The sequence below is a fragment of the Lepidochelys kempii genome, chromosome 5 (genome assembly GCF_965140265.1).
Source record: "Lepidochelys kempii isolate rLepKem1 chromosome 5, rLepKem1.hap2, whole genome shotgun sequence".
In the NCBI taxonomy this organism is placed as follows: Eukaryota; Metazoa; Chordata; order Testudines; family Cheloniidae; genus Lepidochelys; species Lepidochelys kempii.
In genome coordinates, this window is record NC_133260.1 from 45488243 (window position 1) to 45500368 (window position 12126).

A 12126-nucleotide genomic window follows, 5' to 3' on the forward strand; every position below is an offset into this window, starting at 1 on the left:
GAGCCGAGACTCAGATCCAGGTATTCTAGGAGAAAGCTCAGCAAAGGCAAATATGAAGGTTAAGGTTGGCATATTGTTTCTATTCTAAACCCCCTTGTTTAGTAGCTCAGAATTAGGCTTGGCAGAATTTGATTTTTACTTTTTTATAATTTTGCTGGGTAATATAAATGTTTATTTTTAAACAATTTTTATTTTTATCAATTTAAATTTTCACAGTTGCAGGAAATTGGGACGCATCAGACAGTTGGGGGCATCTGACAGTTAGGGGTAGCTGACAACAGACACTGAGATTTAAAAAGTGACAGCTTTATAACTGAAAACACAAATTGTCAACATCACATGTCAAGATATACAAAGTAAATATCCTTAAATCAAATTTTAATAAGTTCTCAAGCAGCACTTTTCTTTCTTTGCCATCTGTACGTTTCTGTTATCATAAGTGGAAATATTTTTTCATTGGTTTGTATGTGTATGGTGAAATCCGTGTTTACTAACATTTACTGATAAAAAATCTAATCCTCCCAAGCCTACTCATAATGAAGCAGTGCTGTCATGGAGTAGGATATGAGATTGATACTGGAGATCAAGAGCCAGAGTGGAGGCATAGGGCTTCTGTGTGGATGGCTCCCTTCAGGTACCTTGGGATTTGCATAGATCCTAGGAATTCACTGGACTTGTGAGCAAGAACTGCAGCCCATTCTGTAGAAGCAAAATCATTTTTCTAGTGGAACAATTCAAGGGAACTCCATGTGGTGAGATTTGAGAAGATTTCCTCCCATTAACTCCCTCCTCGCTGGTTTTCCCATGAGAGGGGGTTATCAGGGCCATTATTTTAATTTTTAAAATGTGGTAAATGTTTTAACAGCTATCATAGATTTTCATGGGATGAGAAATGATCATACTCATTTTAAAATGTGCAAATGATCTAAACCTTCTGAATGTTACTACTTATGTTGAATTGTCTGAAACCCTTTATGAGATTTTTGGAAGACATTTGACACATTCTGTTCATTTGGGTTTCTTTCTGAAATCTTCACCCTTGGCCTCTATCTCTATGATCACAGATAGATTCTGATGCTGGAGAATCACACTTCCATAGGACAATTAAGTTAGCCCGCTGAAGTCTTGATAATATAATATGCTTTTAAAAATTTTTTCAGTTGACTCAAGAAATTCAGTTTAATATGAGATGCAATGAAAGCAGCAAATTTAATTTGAATTAATCTTGTGTGGTCCACTTAGGTTTTAGCTGGCCTGTATAACCCCGGAGATGGTCATATTGATCCCTATTCTCTCACTATGGCCTTGGCTGCAGGAGCCAGGAAATATGGTGCCCTGTTAAATTACCCAGTCCAAGTGACAAATCTGAGCCCTAGATCAGACGGGACCTGGGAAGTTGAAACTCCAAATGGAATAATTAGAACAAACAGAATTGTGAATACAGCAGGTAAGAATTAAAAAATACTTTGATACCTTTTAAAGTTTAAAAACTAACTGGTATAAGATCAAGAAACTCAGACTAAGCAGTAGTACTCTACTATTTGTCTTGTAGTAACATGTGCAATATGTTTTCTAGTAACTCTCTAGTTCCTGGTGAACCCATAAAACCCATGATTTGGTATCAGGCTGTCCTGATTTTTTTTAATGGGCTCTTGCTTCTCAATAACATTGTGGAAACTGAGTGCTTAGTGGAAGAAATACCTTTCAATTATCCCTGACTAGACATTATTATTATTTATTATTTGTATGGAACAAAAACATTAATAACATTTCTTCTCTCTCTCTTTCTCCTGTGTGTCTCCAACAAAATACTACGGGTCAGACTATCCCATTAGCTTTTACAAGACAATCTGGTGGTCTGGGTTGGGGTGGGTGGAAGGGATAAAATGCTACCTCTGCAGTATTGTCCCCTCTCCTTAAAATTATGGAACCCCACATGGGTGCTCCTTGGGAAACAAGCTGGAATGATCAGATGGGGGTGTGGCAGGGAGTGAAGGGCTGGCTGCTCTCCATTATATCTTTCCTCAGAGACCTATAGGGGTGCAGCAAATAAGATAATACTGATCCTTTCAGTTTTATCTTACTCTGTGTTGCCCTCAGATGTGAAATTGCACTCCCATATCTTGGAAGGGGAGGATTTTTACTGTTTATTTGACTGGTAGGTTAAATGTCCCCTTTTTAACAATATATTTTTATGCTCTAGAAATATTAAGTTAAAATGATTTGTATTTATTTTCCTCTGTATGTAACTTCTAACCTTCACTGTATTAAGTATTAATTATTCAATATTAAGCAGTATGTAAAAAACTCTCCTTATTATATGTGGGTAGTAACACTGCATTTTTTAGTATGATTGCCCTATACTTGCCATTATAAGATCCTGTGTTCGGTTGCTTCTAACTTTGCCAAACGTTAATCTTTGGGCTGAAATTTTCCATGCCTGGTGGCTGTTTCAGGTTGATTTTTTTTTTTTTAAATTTCTGCCAAAACTGTTCAGCCATTTCAAAGAACGAGGCTAGGAAAAAATAAATTGTTTTGACCATGTTAAATTCTTGAGACCTTTTCTTTGAACAGTTCTAGTGCCCCCATGCTTTGGAGAAGAAACTTTAAATTTGGCAGGGAGTGGCCTCTGTGTCAGGGATGTGCCTTTTGCCTGTGAAAATCCACCCAAATTTGGCCCAGTTATAAGCCTTTGAAAAAGAGACGCAGCAGAGTTTAACAGGTAAAATCTCCAAAGATTTCATCCTCAGAGTGTGCCTGAACCTCTCACAGATCCTAGTGTTGACCAGACTGCATATGCATCAGCCTAAGGCTATGGGGACTCAGAAGGACTGCTTCCAGCTGCTCCAGGCTAGGGTGACCATATGCCCATTTTGGCCTGGACAGTCCCCTTTTTAAGCCCTGTCCTGACCGTCCCAACTCTTTTGGCAAAAGTGGGTATTCGTCCTCTTTGCTCTTGCCCACGTGATCAGTTGACAAGAGCAAACAGACAAATACCCACTTTTGCCAAAAAAGGGGGGTGTGGTTTGGAGGAGGTGAGCAGGGATGCCAGCCTCTTGCAGGGAGGGGAGGCAGGGCTCCAGCACGGGGCAGGTAGGGTTTCAGCAACTAGCAATCCCAGCCCAACGGGGGATGGGCCTCAAGCAAGTGCTCAGTCCGGCAGTGTGCAGGGGGGGAGGGCTTATGCCAGCCCCGTGCGGGCGGGGGGGGGCAGGGCTTGGGCCAGCCCTGTGCGGTGACATATGGTCATCCTAGGCCAGGCATCAGCACTGGGAGAAGGGAGTGAGTCCCCACAACCCCCCAGGCCACGTGAAGGAGGAAGCTCTCTGATTCACATACAGAAGGGGACAAAAGCTGAACCAAGAGGGAGGGAGAGAAGTAAATGGGAATAAGGACTCTGGTGAGATTGGGACTGCAGTGAGGGAGAAACTGAGGAGGAGCTGAACAGGAGAGACTGGTACTGGTTGGGCAAGGAGATGGAGACTGGGAGCTGAAGGTGAGGAAGAAGGGAGGCTGCAACTGGGAGTCAGAGGGTGGGAAGGGGAGGCTGGGGCTTTTTGAGCAAAGAGACTGGGCCTGGGTGCTATATAGTCAGCTGACTGGGTGTGTAAGCCAGTGAGTTGGCTGTGGGGAGCACCGATATTGCAGGAGCAAGTGGCATGGGGCAGGCGGGAGGGGGAGAAGACTGGGACTGTCTGGACAGGAAAACGGACTAGGGGCAATGGGGGGCAAAGGGGATGGGGGAAGGAGAGACAGATCTGACATGGAGATGGAGTGTGGATGAAGAACTGGGACTGGCTTGGCAAAGGCACTGGACAAGGAGAAGGTGGAGTTGGAGACTGAGATTGTATGAGAAACTTGGGATGGAAGACTGGAAGTCAGTGGAGGTGGGGGGAGAGGCAGATAGGATGAGGAGCCAGGAACAGGGGAGTTGGCATTGACTAGGTAAGGAGACTGTGAACAAGGTGTTGGGGCAGGAGGGAGGAAGAGGGACAGGGTGTGGAGAGAGACTGGGAGTGGCAGGGAGATTGAGGCTCAGACAATGAGCCCAGAGGGGAAAAGTAGGACTGGCTGTGCAAGGAGACTGACTGAGATGAGAAGCCTGAGGAGTGAAGATTGGGATTGAATGAGCAAGGAGAATGGAACTGGGAGAAGGAGCCAAGGGTGAGAAAGAGACAAGGAACAAGTTAGAGGGGATGGGGCAGGAGGGGTCAAGCTTGATGAAAATAGGCAGCAGTGTCTGTGTCCGCTACAGAGCTTGGAATGGAATTCAAGATTCCTGAGTCCGCTGTCAGCAAATTCCTCTGCTGTCAGCAAATATCTGTGAAGACCAGTGGTAAAGTGTATGTTTCATCCCCCTCTAGTGCTTGTCCGCACAGAGGATGACAAATGATATTGCTATCAATTACTCCCTTCGCTTAAGCAGCAGAGGTTTGTGTGGTGGATCTAAAAGGTTCCAACCCCGCTGATGGCTGAGGTGGATGTCATATGATGCCACATGATGGAATTTCTGTTTTTTCTATTTTTAAAAAGTCCTATGCAAGTATATACAGGAAAACTGCATTAAAAGAACATTATTAAGGTTGCAAAGTCAAGCACTCAAAAGTTTGGATATGCCAGAATTAAGGTGGTTCTTCCAACTGCTGTTAGGCCCCCTTGTGCACAGAACGCCACTAGCCGTCACCTTCAGCCCCCAACTAAAACCCCTCCAACGCATTATTAAGGATCTACAACCTATCCTAAAGGATGACCCAACACTCTCACAAATCTTGGGAGACAGGCCAGTCCTTGCCTACAGACAGCCCCGCAACCTGAAGCAAATACTCACCAACAACCACATACCACACAACAGAACCACTAACCCAGGAACTTATCCTTGCAACAAAGCCCGTTGCCAACTGTGCCCACATATCTATTCAGGGGACACCATCACAGGGCCTAATAACATCAGCCACACTATCAGAGGCTCGTTCACCTGCACATCCACCAATGTGATATATGCCATCATGTGCCAGCAATGCCCCTCTGCCATGTACATTGGTCAAACTGGACAGTCTCTACGTAAAAGAATAAATGGACACAAATCAGATGTCAAGAATTATAACATTCATAAACCAGTCGGAGAACACTTCAATCTCTCTGGTCACGCAATCACAGACATGAAGGTCGCTATCTTAAAACAAAAAAACTTCAAATCCAGACTCCAGCGAGAAACTGCTGAATTGGAATTCATTTGCAAATTGGATACTATTAATTTAGGCTTAAATAGAGACTTGGAGTGGCTAAGTCATTATGCAAGGTAGCCTGTTTCCTCTTGTTTTTTCCTACCCCCCCCCCCCAGATGTTCTGGTTTAACTTGGATTTTAACTTGAAGAGTGGTCAGTTTGGATGAGCTGTTACCAGCAGGAGAGTGAGTTTGTGTGTGTATGGGGGTGGGGGGGATGTGAGAACCTGGATTTATGCAGGAAATAGCCCAGCTTAATTGTCATGCACATTGTGTAAAGAGTTATCACTTTGGATGGGCTATCACCAGCAGGAGAGTGAATTTGTGTGGGGGGGTGGAGGGTGAGAAAACCTGGATTTGTGCTGGAAATCACTTTAGATAAGCTATTACCAGCAGGACAGTGGGGTGGGAATAGGTATTGTTTCATATTCTCTGTGTATATATAAAGCCTGCTGCAGTTTCCACGATATGCATCTGAAGAAGTGAGCTGTAGCTCACGAAAGCTTATGCTCTAATAAATTGGTTAGTCTCTAAGGTGCCACAAGTCCTCCTTTTCTTTTTGCGAATACAGACTAACACGGCTGTTACTCTGAAACCTGTAATAATCTTTAATGCCATTACTGCCTGCTATACTGTAGAGGACTGTGGACCTGCTCTGGGGGTGAATCAGAGTTGTATAGTAAATGGGACTGTTTTTGGTAGGACTCCAGCCTCATTTGTTGCAGAAGTTGGAAACTGAAATGAATGAAGCAGGGGATTGCAGGAAAAGAAAGGATAGTCGCATAAATAAGAACACTTAGTGCTGTCCTGGGGAACTGGATTCTATCCCTGCCTCTGCCATAGAATTCCTGTGTGATGCTGAGCAAGTCACTTAAGCCAAACTTCTTAGACCTGGTCACTATTTGTATGTTCCTCATTTTCTGGTAGCCCAGCTTGAAAACCTGGAGCTTGATTTGCAGAAGTGCTGAGCTCCCACATCTGCACTGAAGTAAATGGGAGCTGTGCTTGAATATATGAAGTTCTATACAATGCCAAGTATTCTGCAAAATCAGGTCCTAGATAGCTCAGATTGGACACAAAATTGTTAATTTTTTTGCCTTAGTCAGACTGTGCATCAGATCTCCATCTGTAAAAGGGAGATAATACCATACCTCCTCTTCACAGTGGTGTTGGGAAGATAGGTTAATTAATGTGTGTGAAGCACTCAGATACTATAACGATGACCACAACAGAAAAACCAATGAGGTAATTAATTCTGTATTTAGAGCAGGGTTTGAATTCATGTAGTAAAGAAAGCCAATGGCCACACTTTGAACAATGAGAAAAAATATTGAAGCTGCTCATTAATAGAGCTCCATCCATCTTGTGTGTAGTATCTCACTGATGAGCACACCAGTGCCAAGGCAAACGCTATATTATGAACAGGACTATGCACAGCAAGGAGGTAACAAATTTCCTACTGATCTGCATAGCTGCAGCCTATGACTCTCCTGTCCTGGGAGGCTTTGTTTCTGCCCCAGCAGGAGGTGTGACATGGGAAACCAAAGACTACATCTACAGCGTACAGGAATTGTGGTATCTCTACACTTCCTGGAGGACTTAGTCTATGCACACTGTGTGCTGAATAAGATGGGACCAGTAAAAAAAAAAGTTTCTGATCATTTAATTAGAGACTGTATCATATTTAAGGTTCCACAGACAACATTGATACTGGTATTTTCTATCTTTTGAGCACTTGACTTTGCAACCATAATAACGTTCTTTTAACATAGTTTTCAGTGTAATTGTGTATGGAGTGATGGGACTGCCTACAACAGCATGTGGCCCATCAGCAATTGCTAGCAGCAAAAATCCCCAATGGCCAGAGATGGAAACACTAAGTCAGGAGAGCTCTGAGTGTCAGCGAATTTTTTCCCAGGTATCTGCCTGGTGGGTCTAACTCAGTGGTTCTCAGCTCTTCCAGACTACTGTACAGGAGTTGGATTTGCCTTGCATACCCCCAAGTTTCACCTCACTTAAAAACTACTTGCTTACAAAATCAGACATAAAAATACAAAAGTGTCACAGCACACTATTACTGAAAAATTGCTTACTTTCTCATTTTGTCTGTATGAAATTTTAGTTTGCACTAACTTCACTAATGTTTTTTATGTAGCCTGTTGTAAAACTAGGCAAATTTTAAAAAAAAGTTGATGTACCCCCTGGAAGACCTCTATGTACCCCCAGGGGTACACGTACCCCTGGTTGAGAACAAGTGGTCTAACTGATCACCATATTTGGGGTCGGGAAGAAATTTTCACCCAAGTCAGATTGGCAGAGACCTTGAGGGTTTTTTTCCTTGCTATGCAGCATGGGGCATGGATCACTTGCAGGTTTAAACTAGTATAAATGGTGAATTCTCTGTAACTTGAAGTCTTTAAACCATGATTTGAGGACTTCAGTAACTCAGCCAGAGGTTAGGGGTCTATTTCAGGAGTGGGTGGGTGAGGTTCTGTGGCATGCAGTGTGCAGGAGGTCAGACTAGATGATCACAATGGTCCCTTCTGACCTTAAAGTCGTCTATGAGTAAGTAAACACACATAACTTTATAACCTTGTACATGTTTTATCTTATGTCAAGTATCAAGAACACTGGGAATGAAGGGTTTTTCAGGCCTCTGACAAGTTCTGTCCCTCCCTGTCATCCTGTTCTTCCTCCCTTTATCTCTCACTGTCTTCCTTAGAGGATACCATGTTTTCTTCCCTTCCATTCTGTGCTTTTCCAGCTCATCCAGTTCTGCTTCAAAATGGTTTTACTCTTTCTTAATCAAACACATGCAGCCTGGCACTAGAACTGGATGAAACATGGGATTTCCAGTTTATGGGAAATACTGCTATTTCAAAATTTGAATATGGTCTGAATTGGGCTAAAACCAAATTTATCAAAATTTCCTGCTAACTGGAACTTCCCCAAAAAATTCATTTCAGAAACACTGACATAGTATTGTATTTCCGAAACTAAATATGCTCCCCTGACCCCAACAGCTGCTGAGCAAGACTGTCATGCTTGGGAAATTGTCATTATTGCCCAGGCAAGTGGCAGGAAACCCTTCTGCTGGAATCCTGCCTTTGATTTGCCAAAAGTTCGCTGGACCCGAGATGTTTCCATGAAACCTGTTGGGTGTTCTACAAATCGTTATTTTCCAGTAGAACTCTGTTTTATCGGAAAACTTCTGACCAGCTCTTCCTGGCACCTTTGGATCTCTGATATGCTCCAGAATCTTTTCCCCTGGCTGTCAAGTTCCAGACTTCCCTTGTCATCATTCTCAGAAGTTTTGAAGGCAGTGGGAGCTGCTGGGTGCTCAGCATTTTGGTAATCAGACCACTTACATGTCAAACTTCAGGCACCCATTTTCTGAAAACTTGGCATTAGAGCATATTGATGAAGTTTGCACATTTAATAACTTTCCTTATATTTTATAGTGTGATTGGCATCCTTTTGGTTGTGTTGTCAATTGTCATTATATACAGCTTTCCTCACAACTGCTTTCCAGAGGTTATCATTATTTGTAAAGCCAATCTGCAGCCTTGTGAAATCTCTTAGGCTTTTTCATTTGCTTTGATAACTTATTAATCCAAAGATATGCTTGGCTAAGCCTAATTCTAATGTACAGCTAAGTGTTCAGCCAAACGCTGAACATTTAAAGTTGATATTGCTTAACATTCTACGTCAGAGTATGCAACCACTACTATGACCGGTGTATGCTATTAACTTTCTTTCAGCCACCATTCACTCTTCATTTCAACCCCAGCCCTTCAAATCATTACTGTTAATTTTGATGCCGGCCATGGCTAGACTCATGTTGCTAACTCAAAGCACAGCAGGGTTAATCACAGAGCTATCTGCTCTTTTTTTGGGCACAGTCAACATTTGCTGTGGAACTGGAATGAACAAGTTTAAACCAACTTGAAGCTGTTCCACTTGTGAGTTTTCTATTTTTAAATAAGCAGGTCCCTAATGAATAATCCCTGACATAAACTAACTGGTGTTGAACTTGCTGAGGAGGCTAGCAGTGTATTTATAATAGAGTTATTAATAAAACCTGAAGAAATGGTGATTTTATTTTAGATATGCATACTGCATATACAGATATTTGACCTCACAGCAGTTGTTCCATTTTACAACTGTTTGGGAATGTACTTAGAAATGGAACATTTAGTTTTTTTTAATTGAGTTATTTTTTCTTTTACAATATCTTACCAGACTACCTGCTTGTAAATTTGCCAAACAATACTAACGCTAAATATTTCGCTCTGAGATGTTTTTAATCACTTTGATGTAGAAAAATTCTAAAGGTATAAATTATGCTTTTGCTTTAGCTATCTCTCCCATGAGAGGGGGAGTTTACCATCTGCTTCCAGTTAGAATTTTTTTTCGGAGAGCACACTCTTTCTTTAAGACTTTTTTTTTTTTTGCACACAGTTGAGAATTTTTAGGCACAGAACCAGTGATGGATCCCAGCTGTTGCCCTGAGCTAATTAAGTAAGCAACAATTCAATACTGCAGTACTGAATCCTGTAGTCAACATAAAAAATAGTTAAGTACAATACCTGGATAAGTGGATTTAAAAAGTGGTGTTGAATAACACTGGAGGTTCTACTTATGATTAACTCCATATCGGTTGTCGTCAAAAATCTAACATGAGATCATATACAGACAGCTGCACTATAGTAATATATTTTTAGGAAATATCTTCAATTTTAAGAAGCTGTTTATGGCATCTTATAGTGCACATTTTGAAAGGAACACAGTTAAGACTAGTAAACCTAAAATTAAATCTACCAGTTTTGTTTGTTTGCAGAGGAGGATATACATGTTGTGCCATCCATTCGCCCTTCTTATTCTGTTTTTTTGTGAGCAAGTAAAATAATAAAAATTATTATAGTCCTGTTCTTGGAACATCAGTATGTCTTATTCCAGGGTGAGGCCAGACCAATGAGAGGCTATGTCACCACTTTCCCCATAAGCTTGGGTGTTTCACAATGCTATGCTATTGTAGCTCCCAAACTAGGCTGCTCACAAACAGCTGACAGCAGGCAGATCACACCCTGAGTGTCTTTGTATAGCAGCAGCCCTGGTTCAGCAGCTCTGATCCCCAGCAGCCTTCCAGCAACACACCAGCCACACTCTGGCTTCCACCAGCCTTGGTTACTGTGTGCAGGATGCCCTAAAACACTCTCAGGCCTGAATTTTCCCAAAACATGTTCTGCACTTACCAACCCTCTCCTGGACAGTTCCGATATTAAGGTTTGTTGCTCCTGTACAGAGTCAATATTCAACAGTTTGCTACCTTACATGGAGTTACCAAACAGTTCAGTTTAAACGCAGCACTGGGTTGGTTTAGATTAAAAAATAAAAAAAGTTTATTAACAAAAGGAGATAGTATTTTAAGTGAATTCAAGTATAGGAGATAAAGTTAGAAATGGTTACAAGCAAATAAAAGTGAAAACGCATCTAAAAGTCTAAAACTTAATTTAGCAAGTGTTGGTTCAAGGCTTTGTTTAAGACAGTCTTTCTGACCTACAGTCTTCCAGGAAGATGACGACTGACTTTTTCCTTCATCAGGATCACTCCCAGAGTCCCAAAGATGCTGGTGCCTTTGTCTTCTTAGGTGAAAGAGAGAGAAAGCATGGAGTTTTCTGCCCCTTCGATTTATAGTCCAGTGTACCCTTGAAATAGATTCTTCTGAAGATTATCCCTCAAAGCAAAGTTTATTCAATCAGTAAAGAAAGTGACATGGAGTCTGGTGGTAAATGGGGCTCCATGCTCTTTCTTACCACCTGTGTTTGCTAAAATGCAAATTTGCTTGGTCTCCTGCCGTCTCCTCCCTCTGCTGTCTTGAGTACCCTGTTTACTACTTATATTTAAATTGAGGTAAAACACATTTCTTTATTTAGGATAGATATATTTAACAACCTTTTCCTAGGCTGGGTTGTGTGGTTTTGTATATGTGATAACATCATACAGGAGGATTTCATAACTTTATATGTAATGCTGCTACGTACATATCACCATGGTATTATTGACCAGCACATTATTAGTTTTTAAATGATACATCATAAGGCATATTTTGTACAAAGATTATCACAGTAGTGTAGGGTGACCAGACAGCAAGTGTGAAAAATCAGGACAGTTATATCTCATATAACTGTGTATGTTTTCATTACCCATATAAATGTCTAACCCTCTTTTGGTTCCTATTAAGGTCGGGGCTCAATTATATCTTGTGGCAATGAGTTGCAGAGGTCTATTTATGTATTCTGTAAAGAAAATATTTCCATTCATGAATTGTAAATTTGTTGCCTTGTTCTTGTATTATAAAGAGGATATAAGTAGGCACAACTGATTTATCTCTTGTACCATTCCTTATTCTGAATATCTTTTTTGTTTCCTCTCTTATTTATGACTTCTCTAAACAGTGGTAGTCTTTTCGAGCTTTTCTCCACAAAAGTATTCTATGCCTCTAACCACTTTTGCTACTTGTCTTTGGATGCCTTTTCTTCCCCCTTTACATTTTTAAAAAAGAGAGGGTGAGTGGAATTGAACAAATTATTCCAAGTGAGGATGTACCACTGGTCTATATAAAGGCAGTATAATATCCTCTTTATTAATTTCTATCACATCCTTGTGCATACTAACATTACTTTCTCTTTTGACTTTCTGTGTGCACTGTTCAAAGATTTTCATTGCGCTGTCCTCACAAGTGCCCAGGCCTTTTTCTGAAGTGGTTACAGTTAATTTAGAACACTGTATGAATAGTACAGATTATTCTTTCCAATGTGCATTATCTTGCATTTGTCAGCAATGAATTACATCTGTCAATCTGCTGCTCATCCACATACCATGTAGCTTCTCCAGCCCAC

General features: G+C 41.3%; 1 protein-coding gene across 4 annotated transcripts in view; it reads left to right on the forward strand.

The window, feature by feature from the left end:
• Nucleotides 1–12126, forward strand: part of DMGDH (dimethylglycine dehydrogenase) — a 75587-nt gene that overhangs the window by 27789 nt on the left and 35672 nt on the right. For all 4 annotated transcript variants that reach the window (XM_073344137.1, XM_073344136.1, XM_073344138.1 and 1 more), the window contains one exon: nucleotides 1243–1447. In XM_073344137.1, the coding sequence (XP_073200238.1) occupies nucleotides 1243–1447 (205 nt within the window). The remainder of the gene's footprint in view (nucleotides 1–1242; nucleotides 1448–12126) is intronic.